Raw genomic sequence first — 24,027 nt, forward strand, 5'->3', positions numbered from 1 at the left:
AGCCTCTTTGTGTATAAACGAGAATTAGGGAAGGATAGACTGGCTTGCAGTCTGAGTGTGGCAAAGCAACAATGACTTTAGGGGTAGCGGTGACCTTCTCAAGTTTCAATTGTATGGAGAACTCATGGCCCCTTTGTGGACTCTTTCATACCCAGTAAAAGTTTGAATACTTAAAAATCTGCCTGGCCTGCAGGATCCCCAGTGATTTGGTTAGTTACAGGGTCTGTACATCGAGGGTCTATCGGTACCTAGTTACAACCTACTCACCCTTAAAGGATCTGATAAAATTGCCTCTCCTAGGTATTCTCTGGAGGCCCTAGAACCCTGGGCCAGATAGAAGGGCTGGCCTCATTGAACTGGGCAGGAAAATTCTCATAATACCAGCCACCAGAGACATAATTGTCCAAGAATACCTTCTTCATTCCATTCCTCAGAAGGGTACACAAAATGGTGCCTGCATTCACCCAAACATTTGCTCTTCCTCAGGGTAGGAAGGATGATACACCCTGAGCCTGGCCTCCTGGGGCAAACACCTGGTGACTTCTGGACTATCCCCACCCTTCGACTGAGATGATAAACTTATGATGAGCCAGGTACCTTTTGTTTCCCAGGGAGAAACAGTCTTTCTCAGATTGTCAGTAAATAGTACCCAACTTTGGCAACAACTGAATGACGGAGGGGAGGGCGGGGAGGGCAGCAGAATGTGGTCTAGTCTAGCGGCTCCGTAGGAGACTCCGTGTCAGCAGTCCTGGTCTTAGTACCAGCAGCCTCTCTGACTCACTGTGGGCACATCACATTGTGTTTACCGGATGGTATTTGGATCCGAAATGTGACTGTGGCTCACTCAGCTGAGTGTCTTGTACATGAGTTGTTAATGAAGCACTTTAGCAGCAAACCCAGGGCTTAAAATATTGTGCACACAGGAGGTGAGTAACTAGCCTTTAAAGAAGATTATCAGGGACGCCCTCAGTGGCTCAGTCGACTGAGCGTCAGACTTCGGCTCAGGTCATGAACTCACAGTCTGTGAGCCCCACGTGCGTGTGCGCGCGCTCTCTCTCTCTCTCTCTCTCTCTCTCTCTCTCTCTCTCAAAAATAATAACTAAACATTAAAAAGAAGAAGAAGAAAGCTATCAGAGACCTGTCAACTGTGAGGAAAATGGATTCACAGTGGGACCGGGTGGGAGACATTCCTCTAAATCAGTTACCGTGAGCTCCACAAGTAGAAAAAACACTTGGAAGTGGATTGTGAGGTCTCCTGGATTCACCGAGAGTCTCCTGGAGGCCTTGGAGACGCTCCTCACCCTCGAGGGGAATGATTTCCCTCTTCAGGACTGTGTCAGTTTGGGTCCTCCAAGAAGAAGACGCTAACCATGGATTAGCTGGGGAGGAGTTGTGATGGCTGTGAAGGATAAGGGGGAGAGAGCTGGAGTAGCTGGGGCCCCGGTCACCATACCCGTAGGCACAATAGTCACTGTGCCTAGGAGCCGGGACATTTTTAGGGATCCATGAGAATGTTTTCACTCTATTTATTCTAAAGTCAGAAGAGAAAAAATGAATGTGATAGCAACAAATATAATAATAAATCTGCCTAAATTATGTTCATCTTTACACCAATGCAGTCATAAAATATAATGTGTAATATTTTTTAAGTTTATTTTTTTTATTTGGGGGGGAGGCAGAGAGAGAGAGAAAGAGAGGCCCCTACAATGAAGTCCCAGGGAAACAAAGTGTTAGGTCTCTCCTCCCGCCAGGCCCGCACCCCTACACTGGCCTATATCATGGAAAGGGATTCTGTTTCATTAGAAGACCTGTTTCAAAGAGCATGAAATATTTCCTCTCTGCCTTTGACACAAGAGTCATCAGTGAGCAAAGGTGTGTTACAGAGACTAGCTGGTCACACGTGCTCTCTGTGAATAAAGTATTCTAGCTGAGGCTGGCTGGCCCCCCACAGCGCTACAGGGGGCACTGGAGCTTAGGATGGGGGGCCATGGCCTTCCTTCCAGTTCAGACATTTCTCTGATTCTGTTTAGTCTGACATTCTGATTCTTCCTTTAAAATCCCTTCCCAGGGGTGCCTAGGTGGCTCAGTCAGTGAAGCATCCGACTCTTGATTTCAGCTCAGGTGATGATCTTGGTTCGTGGGTTCGAGCCCCGAGTCGGGCTCTGTGCTGACGACGCGGAGCCTGATTGGGATTCTCTCTCTCCCTCTCTCTGTGCCCCCCCAACTCGCACTAGCTCGTTCACTCTCTCTCTCAAAATAAACTCTAAAATTAAATTAAATTAAATTAAATTAAAATAAAATACAATAAAATAAAATAAAATCACATCCCAGAGTCAGCAAAGTGGGAGCCCATCAGCTGTTTCCAGCCCGCAGATATGTTTATTTGGCATGTACAAAGTTTAAAAAATTGTGGCGGTGGATGTTATGGGTTGAATTGTATTTCCTCAAAACCATATGGTGAAGTCCTAACTCCCAGCACTTCAGAGTGTGACCTTATTTGGCAGCGGGGTTGCTGCAGATATAATTAGTTAAGATGAGGTCATACTGAAGTAGGTCCCTAATCCAGCATGACTGGTGTCTTCATAAAAGTGAGGGGGAGGCAGACAGAGAGAGAGACCTGGACAAAGGGAGAACACCACATGACTCTGAAGGCAGAGATCTATCAGCCAAGGAAGGCCAAAGATTGCCAGTCAACCACCCAACGCTGTGGCAGAGGCGTGGAACAGATTCTCCACGGCCCTGGGAAGGAGCCAGTCCTGCCCACACCTTCGTCTGAGACTTCTCGCCTCCCGAGCTGGGAAAAACATATATATTTCCATTGTTTAAGCCACCCAATTTGTGCCACTGTATTATAGCAACACTAGCAAACTAATACTGGGGGTATCATTTTCAGATGGATAGATTTTCTATGAACATTTAGACTTTGAGCTTCAGTGGGAAAAGCCTGAGGCCCCAGCCTGGATGTCGGGGCATCAGCTGGTAGCACAGGGAAGGATGCAGTCAGTCTTGGGACCAGAGAACACAGGCCCTTGCGAGGGGCCGCCACTCTTACACCAGGGGCTCGCTGCAGCGCGAGAATATGGGCTCAGCGCTATCAGACTTTCTGATGTATTTCTAGAGGAGCTTGATTTCTGTTTCTCATTGCTGATGAAACAGGATTTCAAATGTTGGCAACTAATTGATCACTCTGTTTTCTCCCTGACCCGCTCCACTTCAGTTTGCATACTTGATCTGGCTGGTCCCTCCGGTCATCTGAGTTTGTGATCGCCATTTGTTCAGAGTTGCACGGCCTGGCAAGATGCCGAGAGAAATTCTAGTTCAACAAGGGAGATGATTCAGGGGGTTGAGCAATTTGCTGCCGGGAGAAAGCAAGCCCTGATGTATCCACCTGTCCCCTCTGCCCTGTTGAGTGAGAAGCTTTCTGAGGCTGGATCTGTGCTTTGAATAATCATTTGTTGGGGCCTGTTGCACACCGGGTGGTGGTCTAGAAGCAAAGCAAGTATCCGGTGTATGATGGCATATATTCTTCCTAATCCCCTTACTGCTGAGGATGAAAGGAAGTATTGTTAATAGTCACCATGTACTAAAAGAAAGATATTAAGCTGTAATTGTTCTGAACTCATAAATACAAAAGGTCATTCTGTTGAAGCTACGTTGCATTGCCCTCCTCCATCACTGCAGCTTAAATCGCTAATAATAAAAACCACCCTTTACACAAAACAGACAATGGGGAAGGCATGGTACCAGAATCATTAATGACATTCCTTTCATTATAATTGTGTTAGGCAATTACAACGTGCCAGCCCATGGTAAGCACTTCACGAACATAATCTCGTTTAATGCTCATATTAGCCCTGGGAGGGGAGTATGTGGTTCTCACTGTAGAGATCAGGACACCGAAGCCCAGAGATGTTTAGTAACTTGCATGAGGTCCCAGCAGGACTCAACCTCAGGTCTCTTCAGTGCCAGATCCAGGCTCCGCCCCCACCCCACCCCCGCCCGCCCCCCACCCCCCACCCCCCACTGCCTTCTGCTTCCCGGTTTCTCTTTTTCACAAAATGCCTCTGAGGGAGGTCAGCCTCCCGGCCCAGAGTCCCCCAAGGCCTCGTCAAGAGTGGTGTCCCAAGCCCCAACACCCGAATCCCAACCCTGTCTACATGTTCTGTTAGGCACAATTTGTAATCTCGTCTGAAGTCAAAATCTTAGTTTCTCTCCAAAAAGACTCCATGACATTTTGTGTATATTGTAAAGATGTACAGGAGGGGCCCCCTGTGCCCCTGAAGGAACAGATGGTATGCCTGGCATGTTCTTAGAAATCTGGAAACTCAACAGAAAGCCTGGGAGAGGGGGGCCTCCCGGGGTAATGTTCTGTTTCTTTCCACAGCTGTGTTCAGCTCCCGAACATTACAGCACTTTGCAGCTGACGCTTCTACCTTTCATGTGTGTATTTCACTTCAACCGAAAGTGAGGCAAAGAGACGGGGTGGGTGTTGTCCCGTCCTTGGCAGAGCACGTGGAGCTCCTCGCGCTCCCCCTGCCCCCACCCCCTCCCCAGCCGCCACACCCACCCGCTCCGGCCACACTTCTCGCGGCCAGAATCGTCTCGCGCCCTCTGAAACACCCCCGCTTCCCCCCACCCCCACCCGCCAGGCCTGTCTTAACGCAGTGTGTCGTCTGTGTGGTTTTCAGGCCACTACATGTACGTGGACTCGGTTTACGTCAAGCACTTCCAGGAGGTGGCGCAACTCATCTCCCCGATGACCACGGCCCCCATGTCCGGCTGCCTGTCGTTTTATTACCAACTCCAGCAGGGGAATGACAATATCTTCTCCCTCTACACTCGGGATGGGGCTGGCCTTTACGAGGAAATCTGGAAAATGGACAAGCCAGGGAATGGTGTGTGGAATCTTGCTGAGGTGGAGTTCAGCGCGCCGTACCCCATGGAGGTAGGTCCGCCAGGTGTGTCCACGTGGGCCCTGGCCGCACTGCTCTGCGCAGGCGCACAGGCCTGGCGATCGGGCGACACCGGCGGCCACGTTCGTCCGTTCTTCTCCGTGCGTGTCCGTCTACCTTTTCCCTTCTTTGGCCCCCTCTGCTTTCCCCTTACTTTTCCCTCTTCCTCTCTCTCCTCTCTTCCCTCTTCCTCTTTCTTCCTGCTTGGTCATCTTCACTTTCTACCAAGACTCTTCTTAAGGACAGATAGAGAAAAAGCCAGTCAATCAACTCCATTTCTTGAGCCCACTTCCCTCGGAACCTCGCTCTGTGGTCTTGGTGAGTTCCAAAGAGATGAACGTCCTCTGAGTGAAACCCACTCTTGACTTTCCATTCCTGTGAGCAGGGAGGAAGCTTCCCCTTACTTGAGTGAAGAGTCTTGAGAGAGAGGGACAGAGAGAGAGAAGCCAACTTATTTTCTTCCTTCCTCCTTGACGGTATAAGTAATGTCATTAAAATTAGAAATAGATTTATGATCGTGGCCCCAATTTGAAACAAGCCTTGGTACTTTAGTTTTAAAACTTTTGTAGCTGCACGAGTGATAAATATCCAATGCAGAAGAATTAGAAACTTCAGGAAAGCAAAACCAAAACCCCCCAGGCTAACCCTACAAGGATGAGAACACTAACATTCTGGTGTTCGTCCTTGCAGACCTTCTTTTGAAGCACATACATTATTTATATTTATGTATGTGTTCCGGTACTTGAAACACTCCAGAGGAGATAGGATTATCCCCAAATTATAGATAAGGAAGGAGAAAAGAGAGAGTCCGAACAGTTTGATATTTTGTATCTGGGTCACACAGCTGGTGAGTGCCAGGCACTTAGGAAACTTCTGGACTGAAATCTGACCTAGAGCTGAAGCCAGAGGCCCAGCCCTGTCTGAGGACCACTACCACCCCCCCACCCCCACCCCCGCCGCCCCAGGGCCTCTAGAATCAGTGGGTGCAACATTGTGGTTCCAGATTTGGAGCTGTACCTAGAGTCTTAGTTACCACAGGTTTGTTAATATCCCCTTCCTAGCTTTGTGCTTTTTGTAGTATCTTCCCTAGTCCCCTTTAAAGTGCAGAACAAGTAGATTATTCCCTGCATGCTTTTTAGTGGTGCCATCTGCTCACCTGATGTGGAGCTTCCGAGACTGGAGCTTGGGACTGGACTGGTTTGTGACATGTTCTAGCTACTGAAGACATGCCTGCCACACCCCTTACCCCCTTCAGATCCTCTCCTGTCCCCCCACACAGCTCCAGAGAGAACACACTGCCTTTTGCAGGACGTGTGCTATTTCCTATCCCAAAGTCGGATGAAGCCTTGATCCGCTCATGCAGGCTAGTGGAAAATTTTCTGAGTTTGAGTTACAAAGAGGAAAAGAAATGCACATACTGTTTCAGAAATTTTTCCTTCTGTTGAAGTCAAATGAGTCACACGCGCAGTGACGACCGTTTCTTTGCAAACTCCTTCCATCCAACCATAAACTCCCTGGGCAGCATTTGTGTGAGTGAGACTGCTGGATTTTCTTTTCCATCAGTGCTTGAAAAGTCACAATTCTGGACACTACTGCACTTTAGTTTGTACCCTTTTGGTTCACAGGTGCGTGATTTTGCTCCAGCAGGTCTGACTCATGCTGCTACTGTTTGCTCTTGGTAATTGCCAGCAAAAGAGACTCACTCTGCAGAAATCAGTGAATTTAATGTCGCTGTCTTCTCAAACGGATCTTAGAAAGGAAAACAAGCACCCGAGACCCCCTTTCTGAACAAGAGAGAATGCATCGGCACATGGGCTATGATTCGCAAATTCTGATCAGAAATATTCTCCCTCCACCAGTAAGATCAAGCTCTGTCGTTCACTTTATCAGCTAGCACCCTGAAAATGAAATGTCATGGACCTGGGCTGTGTGTGTGGACTCCATTGCCCCTTGCCACTGATCCACGTCTGTCCCCTTCTTGTTCTCGGCCTTCCCTCGGCCTTTGCCAGCGACAGGCTTCCAAGGCCCCTCTTAGATTATGCAGAATCCAGGTGTCTGTAGGACCATTGTCGTTAAGCTGAACATGACCATCGTGTCCACATTCTTTCTTTCAAAACTGGAGAAACTCACACCTGGTGGAGGGAAGGAACCTGTTTGAGCTAATTAGTGGCTAATGAGGCTCAAACCTGAATATGAGTTCAAGAGGGGGTCGGTCAACCTGGAGAAATAGACATGAATTAAGTACAGAGCTCTATATGCACCTGACTGCATACGAGCGGCCTTATACACCTTATCTCATTTAATCTCAGTAGTGCTATAAGGTAGCAGGTATTATGTCTATTTTATAAATGACGGAAGAAAGCCCTTGAAAGAGTTAGCAACATATTCAAGGTCACCCAGCTAATAAGTGACAGAAATGGGATTTGAACTCTGGTCTGTCTGCCTCCAGACACTCTTCTCTTTAGAACAGGTTGAGAACTAAGAAGCCTAGGGGTCAAATCTAGCCCACAACGATTTGCTTGGCCGCTAGAGTGGTGTCTATTTGCCTGTTTGAATTCATTGCCAACATTGAAAAAATCCAAAGATTTCAAATAAAAATCTGGAGATCCAGATCTCCTTGACAGTTTGGTAGGTCCGGACACTTCAGGCGGGACTCCCACACGTCAGCAGTGAGTAGCAGCTCCCCACCCCCCCTCAGACCTGGCTTGCATTCTCCCGGATGCGTTCTGCACCCTTTCCTCCTGCGTCTCACTAAGCTCACGTCATGTATTTCTGTTCCCTGCCTGGTCCTGAAGGCATTGGAATTTCAAGCCCTGCAAACCCTGCATCTTCTCACGTTAATTCACCGGAGTGGACCACACCCTGGGGCAGTTTCCCCCGAGGTGCTCGCCACACCTGATCCCCATGGTCACAGGCAGAAGGTAGTCGACTGACCTCAGAGTGGAAGTCGGCGGCAGATAAGGGAGGAAAATGGAAGGGTTCGACCCATTAACAACCTCATGTTCTCTCTAACCACTTGGGGAACGTGCCTGGACATGCTGAAATGCTAACGTCCGTACATAGAATTTGGGGCCTGGGCCACCTGGGTGGCTCAGTTGGTTGAGCATCTGACTCTTGGTCTCTGCTCAGGTTCATGATCCCAAGGTCATGGGACTGAGCCCCACATTGGGCTCTGCACTGAGCATGAAGCCTGCTTCAGATTCTGCCTCTCCCTCTGCCCCTCCCGCACTCATGTGCGTGCATGCGCGCACGCTCTCTCTCTCAGATAAAATTTTAAAAAATAAAATAGAATTTGGGGCCTGATTTTGCCTTAGCTGACAGGTAATCATCTCTGATTCTGCATCTTTGTCCAGAACCCTCACACAGATTTGCATGTGTGAAAAGGGAAAGGGCCCTGGAGGGGCTTAGTTCTGTGGGAAGGGCATTGGGAGAACCGAGCCAGCCTTCTGCGAGTAGCCTGTTGTTTCTTTAACTGAAGGTCATAATACAAATCGTCAATTCAGTGGTTCTATCAGAGACTGATATACACTCAAGGGAGGGGGACAAGTCCACCAATAAAATACAACTTAGGGTTTAGGATTCCCTCTCCCTAAGAGAAACTAGAGATCAAGACAGCAGCTGCCTCAGATTTAGGAACATGATTCCTCAGTACTTATAACTTGCCATCACCTGGCTTGATTGACACATCATTTTAAATCACAGTTAAGAGCTCTGAAGCCTACCAGAAAATATGTAAACCTGTAATAATACGTCCTTTTTCTCTGCAGGTTATTTTTGAAGTTGCTTTCAATGGTCCTAAAGGAGGGTATGTTGCCCTGGATGATATTTCTTTCTCTCCTGTTCACTGCCAAAATCAGACAGGTAAGCATTCTCTTTTTCTTCCTCTTTACATATGGAATTTTCCTGATAGACACCTGTGGTCAGGACTTGAATTCTAATTTCCTCACCTCTCCTGTGATCTCCTCCTTTAAAAAATTACTTAACTGAATAGTCATTTTTCTGCTACATTACTCTTTTCTCCCCCACCTCGCAGTGTGAATTTAATTTTTCTGAACCTACAGGGCAGTTGTCAGGTGTTAAGGAACTTTCATCGTCCCTACCTACTAGGTAATGAAAATCAAAGAATACAAACACATTTCCTCCCCATCTTTCTCTTTAAAGGATAGCTTAGATCCATATACAGGTGGCCAAGTAGGTGGAAAAAACTCTCAAACTCTACGGAGTAGAATTATAAAAATCCTTCCCAATTTTATGTATCCAAAACCTATAAATGTCTTCACGTTTAAAGATGTTGGTGTTGGATACAGTTAGCTTTGGGCTAAATGTTACCTACTTAATTTAACTTCTCTTTCTAAGTAAGTGCACATTCTTTTACGGTGGCCAGTTTTATAATCTCCATAAACTTGGTGTTTGGAAAAGAGAGGGAATTCTTACTTTCTGGGGAACGAGGTAAACAAATCGATTCAAAGTAAGTTAGAAAATGCCCTAGAGTGAGAAGGACGACACTGTATTCATGCTGGCCCAGATAAATGCAGGGGACCTTACCTTTTAGGGAATTTTTTTTTTGAGAGACCCCAGGGAGATAGCGGTTGTCCCATGTTATTAATGAGCCTTCCTTCTGAGTTTAGAAGCATGAGAAGTACATTTTTGAACATGGCCTTTGTAGTCTGACTTTCACTAAAGATAAAAGTTGGTGTCTGATTGCATATGGTCTCAGATATATTCTACCAGCAAGGCGACTGAGAAAGATAATATTTTCTACTTGAGCTGAAGTGTTATTCCAGAATTAGAGAGAAACACTCTAATGTGCTAAAACCAAATGCTATTTTTTTTTTTTTTACTGATTCTAATTTTTAAAAAGTGGGGGGAAGCTAGTGAAACAGATTGAACTAGACAGGGTTTACATATTTACATATTTTCATTAAAATGATTGAATACAAACTGTAATCAAAGATTTTTAAGAGTCTTTAAAATTGGACAGAACAGACACCAACATTGTTTTACTTCTCCAAATCTGACTGTTCTCTAATCTCATCAGCTAATATTTCAGTGATGTTAATAGTAGTTTCATAACCTCTTGTCATTACTTTTAGAAAGTTTCCTTTTTGTCACCAGGCATTTACATTGAACTTTTATATTTCCAAGTTATACATATGGAAAAGAGGTTTTTATTCAATACCTGCATGGAGTAGAGGTTGGGATGAAGAGGCGGGGGGGGGGGGGGGTAGGTAACAGTATCTGTTGAGCCATCTTAGAAGTAATATTTGGAAACACTCTCCCTTTTAAAAAAATACAGAATTGGGATGCCTGGGTGGCTCAGTTGGTTAAGCATTCAACCTTGGCTCAGGTCACGGTCTCACAGTTGGTGAGTTCAAGCCCCGTGTCGGGCTCTGTGCTGACAGCTCGGAGCCTGGAGCCTGCTTGGGATTCTGGGTCTCCCTCTGTCTCTGCCCCTCCCCAGCTTACGCTCTGCCTCTCTCAAAAATAAACATTAAAAAAAATTTTTTTTAAACATACAGAATCTATGTGAACCCTTTCCCACTGACTGGTGAAAAGAAAGATTTCAGCAAAATAAGGACTATTTGTTAAAAGCACCTGTGGCCCCTCAGTCTCTAAGATTCAGCCTGCATAAAGACTCCTCCTCCATAGGGACCGCAGGCGACTCACATTTTCACGTAATTAGGTTAGCCAAGGCTCCGATAGGTCTTGAGAACTTCCCAACGTAGTGACTTTCTTTAAAATGGTTTAACTGCATGATCGCAGTGTTATGCTACAGAGCCAGGACTTTGGATTCGTGTCCCTACTCTGCTGCTTACAAACCGTGTCACCTTGGGCATGTTGATTCACCTCTCTGTCTGATTAACCTCCGTTTCCACATGTATAGGGCAAGGGTAGAAGAATCTGTTCCAAACCATTGGGAAGATGAGAAAGTGAATGTCCGTGAAGGCCTGAGCAGAGTATGGCACACAGAAAATGCTTGGCCTTGAGGCTTCATGTTATTTGTTGAATTTTCAAAATACTCGCGTCCACTCCCCGGGGAACAAAGGAGTCAGACTGAAACTAGAGAACCAGCAAAGGGCACCAGCTTGGTGAATGGGTGAGCTGGAGCCTGCTTTATGCCTTTCATTCAGCAGCTGTGGGCCAGATTCTGAGTCTTACAAGCTGAGCCCTCCAGTTTCCATACTTCATCTTACATTTCACAAATAGTTTATGCCCTTCTGTTTTATAACAGGTGCCAACATTTTTTTCCTTATCTTGGTTAGCTCCAGACTTGCTTTTCCCAGCTGGATCTAGCATTTTCTTCCCCCGTTCTCCCTGAGTAGGCTGAGACAGGAATTATTTCAACATATGAAGCATCTCATTCCCACCATCTGGTTGGGCTTAGAGTTAATCCAGTCTCCCAGACCCAGGACCCATCACAGTGTCGTAGGTGTTAAACACCAGAGTCATGTAGCTTCGCAAATATTCCCCCAGGATGCTGCCAGAGGGCAGTGACAACTCCCCATGCCCCCTAGTTGAGTTAGGGCACTTCCCTTCCAAGCCTTTTCCACCCACAACCTCCCCATCCACCACCATGTTTGGCCTAGCATCTAGAAGGTAGGAATCAGCTCTCCTTTTAGGCTGTAAATCCTTGAATGGCCAACAGGTGATTCCATCCACTCCTAGGGATCCCAGCTCAGTGCCCAACCCCAAACTAAGAGCGCCCTCTCGTCTGCCTTACACATGCCCAATCTCCTCCCTGGGCTAGGGTCCACCCATCTGGCTCCGGGACTGGAAAGGTCCTGACACTCATGGATGTACCCTTCAAAGGATTTCTGCTTGGCCCATTCACCAACAGCACACTGCTCACTTGATGTCTGATTGGAAACCTGGCTCCGGTGGTTGCCTTGGTTACAGCTGCAGTTGCCTTAGCTCAGACCTCAAGCATCTCCACAGCCTGGTCAGTGGCCCAGCCCCTACTCCCTCAAGACTCCTCAGCCTGGCGCCAGGTCTCGCTCACTCTGTCTCCAAGCCAGCTCTGAGCTGTCTCCGCCTACTTTCGGGCTGGCTCCTGCTAAAATAAAGCTGCTGTGCAAGTGTAGCAGCCTACAGACCACGCTGCACCCCAGATCTCTCTAGCACTGCAGTGGCTGATGATTAAAAGGCTGCTGATGAGCTTTTAGAGGTCTGGGGCTGATACTGAGTCTATCTCCATGAACTTCATGGGGCAGGGGAAAGGATGAGACATGCTACCAATGACTTCTCCTTCCACCTGATTAGAGCATCTTCAAAGCCTTTCATTTCTAAAAAGTGCAAATGTCATAAAGCAAGTAATAAACTAAATCTTACATCATGATGCTTTTTGGTACCTTGTTTAAGGGGACTTCCTTCCTTCCTTCCCTTCTTCCTTCCTTCCCTTCCTCCTTCCTTCCTTCCCTCCTTCCTTCCTTCCCTCCCTCCTTCCTTCCTTCCCTCCTTCCTTCCCTTCTTCTTTCCTTCCCTTCCTCCTTCCTTCCTTCCTCCTTCCTTCCTTCCTTCCCTCCTTCCCTCCTTCCTTCCTTCCTTCCCTCCTTCCTTCCTCTTTCTTTCTTTCTTTCTTTCTTTCTTTCTTTCTTTCTTTCTCCCTCCCTCCCTCCCTCCCTCCCTCCCTCCCTCTCTGGTCAACTGATGTTCAAGGGCTTCCAACTGCCTGTGATTCCTCCCTATACTTCAAATGTTCATTAATGTTCAACTGTGATGGCCACTCAGCCCATATGCTCTGAAACAAGCCTTAAGCAAAGGCTTTCCATCCATCCCAGATTCTGGTGAGCTCATTTGGGGTCACAAACAGGCCCTCTGGCCCTGTCTTCAGGAATTAGATACTGTCTCATAGCAGAAGAAACATTCTGGGTGAAAAAGATTTAGGCTTTCAGTTATGCTTTTGAGATTTTCTTTTTATCAGACCTTCTCAGGACCCCAGACAAATCCATTTCTAGGACTAGGTATTTAACAAGGGAATATAATCACATTCTCAGAAAAATCTTTTCTGCGTGACTCAGTGTCACCATGGAGTGAACTGACCCCTGCTTACTTTTAAGTTTTAATACCACCTCTTGCCTCTCATGCCCACCTAATAAATGGGTTATGATTCTCTTGTGGTTGCCCAGGGGGATATTCCTTGGGATATATTCCTGATGAGTGATTTCACTGACCTGCTGTTCTCTTTGTGTGTGGCTTTTGGGAGCACTACACCATTTTCTGAACTAGACGGGCATCTGTAGATTGTGCCTTTTCATCTACTTTTTCATTACCAGGTGGCAGAGGGGTAACTAACCAATATGGGGTCTCCCCTTGTCTCAAATCTGCATGGGGGGGGGGGCTGGTGTCAGAGGATCCTTGTCTGTGTGAGCATCATACTCATTTTTCAAAGACTTTATTTTCATGGCTTAAAGATAATCCCGGATGCTCACGGAGCCAGGCCTAGCAATGTGTGGGCAGGCCCACCTGTCACAGAGCATTGAGAATGCCCTTTATTTCCTGATCTCCTATCTGGCTCATCAGGATGCCTTCCTTGCACACTTGGCAGGGTGTGTCTCCTGAGATACCATTGGGATCCAATTATACAGGAATATTTTATTCCTAATCTTCTTTTTTTGTTTGTAATGTGGTTTTGGTCACTGACTTTTTTAATTTAGTGTTTTTAAAACTTTATTTTAGTAACATTTTAAACTCAGATAAAATTTGTAAGAATTGGGTTGCCTGGGTGGCTCAGTTACATGTCCGACTTTGGCTCAGGCCATGATCTCACAGTTTGTGCGTTCGAGCCCCACGTGGGGATCTGTGCTGACAGCTCGGAGCCTACAGCCTGCTTCGGATTCTGTGTCTCCCTCTCTCTCTGCCCCTCCCCCACTCACACTCTGTCTCTCTCAAAAATAAACATTAAAAAAATTTTTTTTAATTTTCAAGAATACTATAAAGAACTCTCATGTACTCTTTACCCAGATCTACAAATTAACATTTTGCCACATTTGCTTTATTGACCATGTAAGAGTAAGTTGTAAACATTATGCCCCTTACCCTAAATACGTCAGTGTGTAGTTTCTAAAACCCAGCACATTTTCCAGCATGCTATCAGATAATTATAAAGTTGGGGAAATTTGGGGTCACCTGGGTGGTTCAGTCAGTTAAGCCTCTGGCTCTTGACTTCAGCTCAGGTCATGGTCTCATGGTTCATGGGTTCAAGCCCCAAGTGTAAAGCCTGCTTTGGGATTCTGTCTCCATTACTCTCTGCCCCTCCCCTGCTTGTTCTCTGTCTCTGTCTCTCTCTCTCTCTCTCTCTCTCTCTCTCTCAAAAATCAGTAAACATTAATAACAAGTTCAGGAAATTTGGCGCTGATACAGTATTATCAACTAACCTATGATCCACATACTAATTTCACCACTTGTCCCAATGCTGTCTTTTTTTTTCTTGATGTTTGTTTATTTTTGAGGGGAGGGAGGGAGAGACAGAGAGAGAGAGAGAGAGAGAGAGAGAGAGAGAGAGAATGAGTGGGGGAGGGGCAGAGAGGGAGGGGGACAGAGGATCCAAAGCAGGCTCTGTGCTGACAGCAGCAAGCCCAATGCACGGCTCAAACCCACAAACCACGAGATCATGACCTGAGCCAAAGTTGGACACTTAACCAACTGAGCCACCCAGGCACCTCCCATTTATATTTATGTGCTATGTGTTTTCCTGGACCAAGATGGAATCTCGGCACCCTTGTAGTATTTGGTTGTCATATGTCTTTCATCCCCTTTAATCTGGGCTAAACTCTCTTGCTTTGGGAATTCAGGAATTGAGAGTATAGTGAGTGTTTGTCCATAAACAGCTCCCTGTTTCATTAGGTCACTGCTCCCAGAATTCAAATGTTTCTCCAGAGGTAATTTCCCATTTATTCAAAACAGTGCCCTCTTTCTCTGGCCCTAAAAGTTTAGACCAGTATTATGTCAGCCTGCAGAACAGGATCACAGTTGGCTATGTTGAATGTGTCCCAAACTGTGGCAGTCACATCCCTTCTGGACTCGGATGATCTGAACAGTGAAATTTACAATCACTTGTTGCTGTACCAAGTTATTCACAAAACAGCAGAAATCTTTTGTTTCATTCCCTCCAGGCAATCTGAAATGAGGTGGTATTTATAGACCAGGATAAATGATACCAGAATTCAGCAAAAGCCAAAATACTAGCAGTATGGGTGATGAAATTGGTGTGACTTTTTGAACCTCGTGATTTATACTGAGCGATGATTTTCTTCAAGCAGATCAGCTCCTGTGACTAATATCAATTATCAACAGACAGCAGCTGTGCTGGTGACACAGATTGATCAACAAAGGAAAATCATTTCTGGAAAATATAATTCCTAAAATACCTGTCTTAGAGAAAAATTAAGAATTCCTTAAAATCTTTATCTTTTTCTTTCTCTTTAATTTTCTATGAATGAATTTTGAATTGTGAAGAACTATGTGAATAATTGTTCCCAGTCTTTACATTATGGAAGGAAATGTCTTTTGAAGTGTGGTACTTCTTTATTTTTTATAGAGAGTGTGAACAGAGCTCCTTCTTTCCATCCCTTTAGGGAGGAAAAGAACAATTTTCCTGCCATGCTGAGATGTTAGCTTGATGCTAACCTGCCAGCATGCCATTAGGGTAAAAATATTTTTGTGTGTTTTATGTATTCCGTCTCCCCTGGCACGAGTATGTATGTATTTGTCAACCCGTTGATGTAGTCCCTTGAGACCCTTGAGTCTGGCTCTTTAACTTTGGTTCTCCTTTGTTCAGAACTTCCTTTCAGTGCCATGGAAGCCAGCTGCGATTTCGAGGAAGATCTCTGCAACTTTTATCAAGACAAAGAAGGTCCAGGCTGGACCCGGGTGAAAGTAAAACCAAACATGTATCGGGCCGGAGACCACACATCAGGCATCGGTAAATTGGGGGTCTGTGGCCACCGGGCGCCGGGGGTGGGAGTGCTCCAGCTGCCAATCTTACTCCACACCCATCAAGATGGCAACTTAAACAAAAAAGGGCAGCTGTGGAAAAACAAATGCGATGGGCAATCTCGTGTTTGGCCTCTTTTTAAAACTTAGAATTCGAGGGGCGCCTGGGTGGCGCAGTCGGTTAAGCGTCCGACTTCAGCCAGGTCACGATCTCGCGGTCCGTGAGTTCGAGCCCCGCGTCGGGCTCTGGGCTGATGGCTCAGAGCCTGGAGCCTGTTTCCGATTCTGTGTCTCCCTCTCTCTCTCTGCCCCTCCCCTGTTCATGCTCTGTCTCTCTCTGTCCCAAAAATAAATAAAAACGTTGAAAAAATAAATAAATAAATAAAACTTAGAATTCGATTTGCCAGTTGCTTAAATAGTCAAACCTTTGGACATTATCTTGCTCTTCCCCTCAGGTGGAGAAGTACTTTTGTCTTTTTTTTTAAGTGTATTTATTTATTTTGAGTAAAAGAAAGGGAGAGAGAGTGGGAACAGGAGCAGGGTAAAGGCAGAGACAAGTAGAGACAGAGAATCTCAAGCAGTCTCCTTGCTGTCGGCGCAGAGCCCGATGGAGGGCTCCGTCCCACAAACTGAGAAATCATGACCTGAGCTGAAATCAAAAGTTAGAGGCTTAACTGAACTGAGTCACTCAGGCGCCCCTATGGAGAAGTACCTTTAAAAACCTTTTAAAAAAAAAAAAAAGCTATTAGATTACAACTATATGAAACATCCAGAATAGGCAGATTCATAGAGACAGAAAGCAGATTAGTGGTGTCCAGGGGCTGGGGACGGGGGATGGGAAGTTCCTGTTTAATGGGTATAGAGTTTCCTTCTGGGTGATGAAAATGTACTGGAATTAAGCAGTGGTGGTGGTTGCCCAGCATTCGTGAATGTACTAAATGCCGCTGAACTGTAGGTTTTAAAATGGTTAAAATGGTGAATTTCCTGTTATGTGTAATTTACTCAACAAACAGATATTGTAGGGCAAGAGAAGCTAAAAAAGCTGTTGGGAAAATGTCAGGGGCGGGGCACTTGATGGCTCGGTCTACAAGGAACTATTGGAAACCAGTTTGAGCTCCCCTGTGTAAGGAACCTATCTAATCACTTTGATGGCATCCCCTGTGAAGCCCACTCCCGTAGAGATGGGTGCAAAGAGCTTATTTTCAAGGGTTGGTGTCTAATTCATTTATTCAATGCCTGTTTATACAGTAGGCACTGGGGTATGTTAATACACTGATGAAACTTAACATTTCAGGGGCGCCTGGGTGGCTCAGTCGGTTAAGTATCCGACTTCAGCTCAGGTCATGATCTCACAGTCCGTGAGTTCGAGCCCCGCGTCGGGCTCTGTGCTGCCAGCTCAGAGCCTGGAGCCTGTTTCAGATTCTGTGTCTCCCTCTCTCTGCCCCTCCCCCATTCATGCTCTGTCTCTCTCTGTCTCAAAAATAAATAAACGTTAAAAAAAAAAAATTAAAAAAAAGAAAACATTTCAGAGCACCTTACTTGCACAGGGCCCGGGAAGGGCTTTGAAACGGGGACCTCACAATTTTATACTTGTCATCGTGTATTCTTTTCTAACAGTCATTTCAACGGGCAAGAGAAATGTTAGACAGATATATACACAAATAAACATATAAGGTACGTGCTATGGAAGAAATGAAAAGTGGGCTCTGAGAGAGATTAAGGGAGAGAGCCTAATTTTGGTAGGAGATCCTGGGAAGGCTTTTCTGAGGAGAGAGGGTATTAGCCAGGAGAGGGGGAGGAATCCAGGCAGAGGGAACAGCATCTGTGAAGTCCTGAGCATGGGAAGAACAGGACACCCCGAGTAGTTGGAAGGTTAGTACAGCTGCACTGAGGGCAGGAGAGTGGAAGAAAATGAAGTTAGGAAGTAGACCATGGCATGGCAGGCCAGAGTAAGCATTTGGGGATTTTTTTTTTTTTTATAAAGTAAATGAGAAACCAAAGATTTTAGGGAAGAGAAGAGTAGAATTAAATTCATGTTTCAAGAATGTTGCTGTGGCTGTGCATGGCCACCCCTACTAATCTGCCCCGGTGGCCCAGTGAAGTACCACAGACTGTGTGACCTGAACAGCAGAACCGTGTTTCCTCACAGTTCTGGAGGTGGAAGGTCCTAGACACAGATGTTGTCAGGGTTGGTTTCTGGCGAGACCTTACTTCCTGCCTTGTAGATAGATGGCGCCTTCTCACTGTGTCCTCTCATGGCCTTTGCTCCACATATATACGTGAAGAGAGAAAGAGAGGTCTCCGGGCACCTGCGTGGCTCAGTCGGTTAAGCCTCCAACTTCAGCTCAGGTCGTGATCTCGCAGTCTGGGGGTTCGAGCCCCACATCTGTGCTGACAGCTCGGAGCCTGGAGCCTGCTTCCAATTCTGTGTCTCCCTCTCTCTCTGCCCCTCCCCCATTTGCACTTTGTCTCTCTCTGTTTCTCAAAAAGAAATAAACATTAAAAAAAAGAGAGAGAGAGGTCTCTGGTGTCTCTTCCTCTCAGGAGGACACCATTTCTATATGATTAAGACTTCACCCTCATAACCTCATTTAATTACCTCCTTAAGGGCCCAATCTTCAAATAAAGTTGCATTGGGGATTAGGTTTCAGTCAATGGATTTTAGGGGGACACGACTCAGTCCATACCACCACGCACAGGAAATAACCCAAGAACCTTTTGCCACATGAATTAAATAATTGGGTGAAACTAAACTAAATGAACACTGAGGTGATCAAAAGAGCTGACACGTTATTCCAGTGGCAGAGCTGTGGCTTACCCTGTGCCTGGCAAAATGGAGCGCGAGGCCATGAGCAGATACACCAGCCCAGTGAACCCGCCTGTCTTCCCGCATCTGACGTGCCATTGGCCATTGGCATGTTCTTCATGGCCTGGTTCTTTAGTATGAGGTTACTCCTCCACATACACTCAAGATACCTACAAAGAGCTCTTCATCTCCGTGGTGGCTTGGCCTTCATGGGCTTTGGAGTCCTCTTCCTGCTGCCCTGGGTTGGTGTCTGCGTATGTGTTCCCAGGGGTTCCAACCAGGAGGCTTTACTGAATCCCTGGTTTTGTAAATTAATTTTTTTTTTACTTTTGCTGGGGGTGTCCCACCTGCTGCTCCCAATAAAGGCAGATGTGTGACTATCAAAAAAGGGGGGGAAAATTGATGGGGGAGGAACAAAAGAAGGAAAGAAAGAAAAGTAGGGTATTTTTTTTTTCATTTCTACCCAGGTTTTCTAGAATGCATGGATCTGTTTTAAGTTTACCCTGGGGGTCTGGAGCTAGGTGAGAGGGGAGGTTCTTGACCTTATGTTTCTTTTTGTTATTTAGAAGAAAGAATTATTCTTCTTTGGACCCTTTTATTGCACAGATTAGGTACTTGAGAGATATTTTCTGGTTGAATGGCAGGCTGCAACAACATAGATTTGGGAGACAACAGAATTCAATCCATAACACTACTCATGTGAAAGCATCCAAATTCCAAGGACTGCCAGGCCAGCCTGTAATCTCTCTATCTCCACTGGTCGCTGCAGAGATAAGAAGGAAAAATCTGCTCTGAGCCTTACATTCACTAGGACCTGGTGCTAAGTGTGCCCTCTGTATCACCTGGCTGCCCCAGGAAGCTGGAGCCCCAAGATGATTACATCCCTTTTGCTTCATGAAAAGCACAAATCCTCACCAATGCCTGGAACCTGAGCATATCCAGGTGGACATCTACACTGGTTTATGAAGTTTACTTAGAACTGGAGAAGTGTTATTTGTAATAGAGTCACATGGATATATTCTGTCACTTTTAAGCCACAGATTTAACAAAACATGTTCTATCATTTAAAGCCTATGGAGGGGTGCCTGGGTGGCTCAGTTGGTTAAGCAGCCGATTTTGGCTCCAGTCATGATCTCACGGCTTATGGGTTCGAGCCCTGCATCAGGCTCTGTGCTGACGGGTACTGGAGTCCGGAGCCTGGAGTCTGCTTCAGATTCTGTGTCTCCCTCTCTCTCTGCCCCTCGCCCACTCACACTCTCTGTTTCTCTCTCTCAAAAAAAAATAAACATTGAAAAAAAAATTTTTTAAGCTTATGGAAATAGTCTCTGTTGGCAAATTCCACTACTTTCAGCCAGATTTTTCCATTTGATAATCTGGGCTAGATTATGTAAGTTTTTCATTGCTGATTTCCTGAATGTTCTGTCCGGTTCACAGGGTATTACTTGCTGGCCAACACAAAGTTTACATCTCAGCCTGGCTACATTGGAAGGCTCTACGGTCCGTCCCTGCCGGGAAATTTGCAGTATTGTCTACGTTTTTATTATGCCATCTATGGGTTTTTAAAAATGAGTGACACCCTAGCAGTTTACATCTTTGAAGAGAACCATGTAGTTCAAGAGAAAATTTGGTCTGTGCTGGAGTCTCCAAGGGGTGTCTGGATGCAAGCTGAAATCACCTTCAAGAAGCCTATGCCAACCAAGGTACAGTATAGCCAGCAAAACCCTTTGCTCCCCTTCCGTGTCTGGGCTGGGTTAGTGAATTTCTGTTTATTTTCACCTGGCCGACGTGTTATTTTTCTTCTGTTCAAAGTGAAAGCCCCACCACTACACTGTATCCGAGCCATGCACGAATGATATTACATACAAGTTCTTTTCAGTTTTCTGTCTCAGAATCATGGCCACCTAGAGGATTCACTTGTTTATTTCTTAGATTCTCTGAGACTAGACCGAAGACGGGGAATATATAAACAGTCCAGGTTCAACAGCTAAACTTTAATTTGAAACCAGAATTCTCTCTCTCTCTCTTTTACACACACACACACACACACACACACACACACACACACACACAATACACATGTGTGCCTGTGGGAATACTAATTGCTTTATTTTTTTTTAACTTTTTGTTAATGTTTATTCATTTTTTGAGAGACAGAGTGTGAGTTGGGGAGGGGCAGAGAGAGAGGGAGACACAGAATCTGAAGCAGGCTTCAGACTCTGAGCCATCAGCACAGAGCCAAACGCAGGGCTCAAACTCACAAACCATGAGATCATGACCTGAGCCGAAGTCGGACTTTCCATCGACTGAGGCACCCAGGTGCCCCTCTAAAGCTTTATCTTAACACAGAGTAGGGAAGCTCAGTAAAAAAATGAGAGCCAACCCAGACAGAGAGGATTCACTTGTAAGGGTACCATCAGCGGCTGATTTTGATAGTGATGAGAATACAAAGAGAGCTTTACTGCAAGAGGAATATAAAAGAAAACTATAGTCTCACAAGCTGAACAACTCCTAAACTTAAGGAAGCTTTACAGAAGCAATAAATTCTGTCAGCTACAACCCAGACATGAAAGCAGTATGGGCAAATCCGGTTTTTTTTCAGCCCCTCATTCAACCAGAAAATATCTCACAAATCCACACTCTGAGAAAGATGGGCTAAAGATGGGTCAGAAAGGTCCCTTCCTTCAAACAAATGACTCACACAAGGGGAGCTCAGAAAAAATTGTTCAGTGAACGGATCAATCAGTTGATCACATTTACTAACTAGGAATTAATCCAAAGTCCAGCTTCCCTCAGGAAAGATCCAAACCTGGAAGAACAGTGAAACCTTCTTCACAAACATTAATGGCTCAAGATTGTCTTAGTTGTAACCATCCAGACGGAATCATGACTTGATCCATCCATAACTTTCTGCTACAGAAATTTGGTATGCCATCCCCATCATAATGATTCCTGGTTACTTTTAGTCCATTGGAATACCCACCAGGGCATGATTAAATTTTCTCAATGATTAATCCAAGATCTTTGAAAATCTTTACAAAGTTCTTTTCCATTGCTAGGCAAGACGAAATTGTGCTTATAATGACAGGGCCGCCTCCATGACTTACTTCTAGAAGGGGTTGAGCCAATTTACGATACCTCTAGAAGAATGTAAGCATAAAGGTTTACCACAGCCTCCTGACTGCAGCTTCTCTTATTTTTATGCTGATTAAATAGGTAGTGTCATTATAGGTATCCCCTTCTTAACTCCATCACACTTTGTTCCCCTGACAAAACAGATATTTGGTTCACCTCCTGGGTTATTACCCAGGGAAAGCTAGTTGATGATTCTGGTGCCACATTCCTACTCCGTCCTAGTCTAGACTCATACTCTAAGCTGACTGGCTAGCCAATTCCTAACATCTCCTGAGGGAGCCTGTCTTTCCATACATGTCATCTGACATTTCCAATGTCATTGACTTTGCTCTTTGATCTGTTTCTCCAGGAGGTATCCAAGCCTGTCTGCCTCTTAGGGATCCCAAAGGCTTAAACTGTTTCCCATGATCAATTATGTAACTCTGGCAAGTAGTTAGGGTAACATACACACATGAGCAGACATGTACCAGATTCACATAATCAAGGATGCGCCAGAAAGTAATGAAATTTTTGTTATACTCCATACTCTGTTTTGCTAATGTTTTTTTTAAAAGGGGGGATATAATAAGCGTTTTATTCATTAATTCGGCTTTCATTCATTTCTTCATTTATTTGTTCCTTTATTCAACCAACATTTATTAGGTATGTGCTCAGTGCAGGGGATATAAAGATGAACGAGGCTTCCATCCTGCCTTTGAGGAGGTGGTGACAAATGATAAAAGATTAAGATACAGATATGTAAGCAACTAATAACAGTACAATCTCACTGTCTCATGCAAGAGAGGAAAATAGTCATTTTACCGATTGGACATAGAAAAGATAATGACAGGAGAGGCCCAGCTGAGCCGGTGGGGGCGGGGGGGGGGGCTAGGTTCAGGCCATCTGGATGCTAATTCCTACTCATGCCCCCACCCACCACACTTCACCCTGTCGCCCCATATCCTCTACCTACACACACACACACACGGGGTGTTTAGGAACCTGCCTGCTCCTTCAGGGTGAGTCCCTGCTGGTCCCTGACACCCATGGAACAGGAGCAGGCCCCCCAGCCAATAAGAATGCGCTGGGCAATTCACCCTTTTCCTCTTTGGCTGACTTCCAGCCCCTCCCAGCAGCCTCCCTGTCCCTTCCTGACCACAGAAGGAAAACTGAATGTGGATCCGGTGGAGGCAGGGAAGTTCTTACCGTCGTAGAAGACGAGTCATGGATCTGGCCTCAAAACCCATGAGGAGATGATACAACTCAACACTAGAAAACTCTGGACACATGTCTGAAGGTGGCCGCAAGTTTTTAGCAGGTCGCAGCTCCTCAGAGAGTGAGAGAGAGCCATCTGACGGCCACCACAGGGGCATGCATTAAGTAAGGCGGGAAACTACAGTTGACTTATGTAACATCCACAGGTGGAAGTAAGATACAGACTGTTTCAGAGAAGGGATCACATGAAAAGTCAGTTGCCCTCACTCCTCCCTCCCCCTGAATTCAAACTCCAATTCAGCATCTTTTTCTGGTGGTTTTCTTCCTGATTCGGGGACATTTTCCTCTTTAGTTTTAAATATTGTATTTCCACCTCTGTTTCTCGATTCACGAACTTGAATAGCATTCCCTGCTATGAAAGATAAGGACTTTAGTCCTTTTCTCTCTCTTACGGTTTTTAGTTCTATTTTTTTAAATGTTTATCTTTGAGAGAGACAGAGACAGAGAGAACGAGTGACGGAGGGGTAGAGAGACAGGGAGACAGAGGGTCTGAAGCAGGCCCCACACTGCCAGCAGAGCCCGGCGCAGGGTTCAAACTCGAGAACCTCGAGATCATGACCTGCGCCGAAGTCAGATGCTCAGCTGGAACACAGCACTGCCTCCCGCCCTGGGTGGCTGCACACCTGGTCTCCTCTGCCTAGACTCTTCTTAAGTCGCTCATGGCTTGAAACCTCACTTCCACAGAGAACGCTTCTCTGGCCCCACTCCCCAGAATCGGCATCTTAAGCCTCTTGTTCATCCTCTTGGAGACAGTGTAACACAGCGATGAGGAGCACAGACACGGGAGTCTCTCTGGTTTCAGATCGTCATGCTACCCTTTGTGGGCTTTGCGATCTTAGGACTTTTTAAAATAGAGATGTAATTGACATGTGGCTTTATATTAGTTTCAGGTATACAGTCTAATGATTCAATATTGGCTTATATTGTGAAATGATCACCACAATGAGTCTA

The 24,027-nt window shown here is 45.7% G+C and overlaps 1 protein-coding gene and 1 pseudogene across 2 annotated transcripts in view; both read left to right on the forward strand.

Annotated features, from left to right (window-relative positions):
• Positions 1-24,027, forward strand: part of MAMDC2 (MAM domain containing 2) — a 162,861-nt gene that overhangs the window by 90,287 nt on the left and 48,547 nt on the right. For both annotated transcript variants that reach the window (XM_025931643.2, XM_086684980.1), the window contains 4 exons: positions 4,689-4,945; positions 8,720-8,813; positions 15,730-15,873; positions 20,125-20,390. In XM_025931643.2, coding sequence (XP_025787428.1) covers positions 4,689-4,945; positions 8,720-8,813; positions 15,730-15,873; positions 20,125-20,390 — 761 coding nt within the window. The remainder of the gene's footprint in view (positions 1-4,688; positions 4,946-8,719; positions 8,814-15,729; positions 15,874-20,124; positions 20,391-24,027) is intronic.
• LOC147574716 (dolichyl-diphosphooligosaccharide--protein glycosyltransferase subunit TMEM258 pseudogene) lies at positions 16,754-20,107 on the forward strand (annotated as a pseudogene).

This window comes from Puma concolor, chromosome D4 (genome assembly GCF_028749965.1).
Source record: "Puma concolor isolate L17-30 chromosome D4, mPumCon1.1.hap2, whole genome shotgun sequence".
Taxonomy (NCBI): domain Eukaryota; kingdom Metazoa; phylum Chordata; class Mammalia; order Carnivora; family Felidae; genus Puma; species Puma concolor.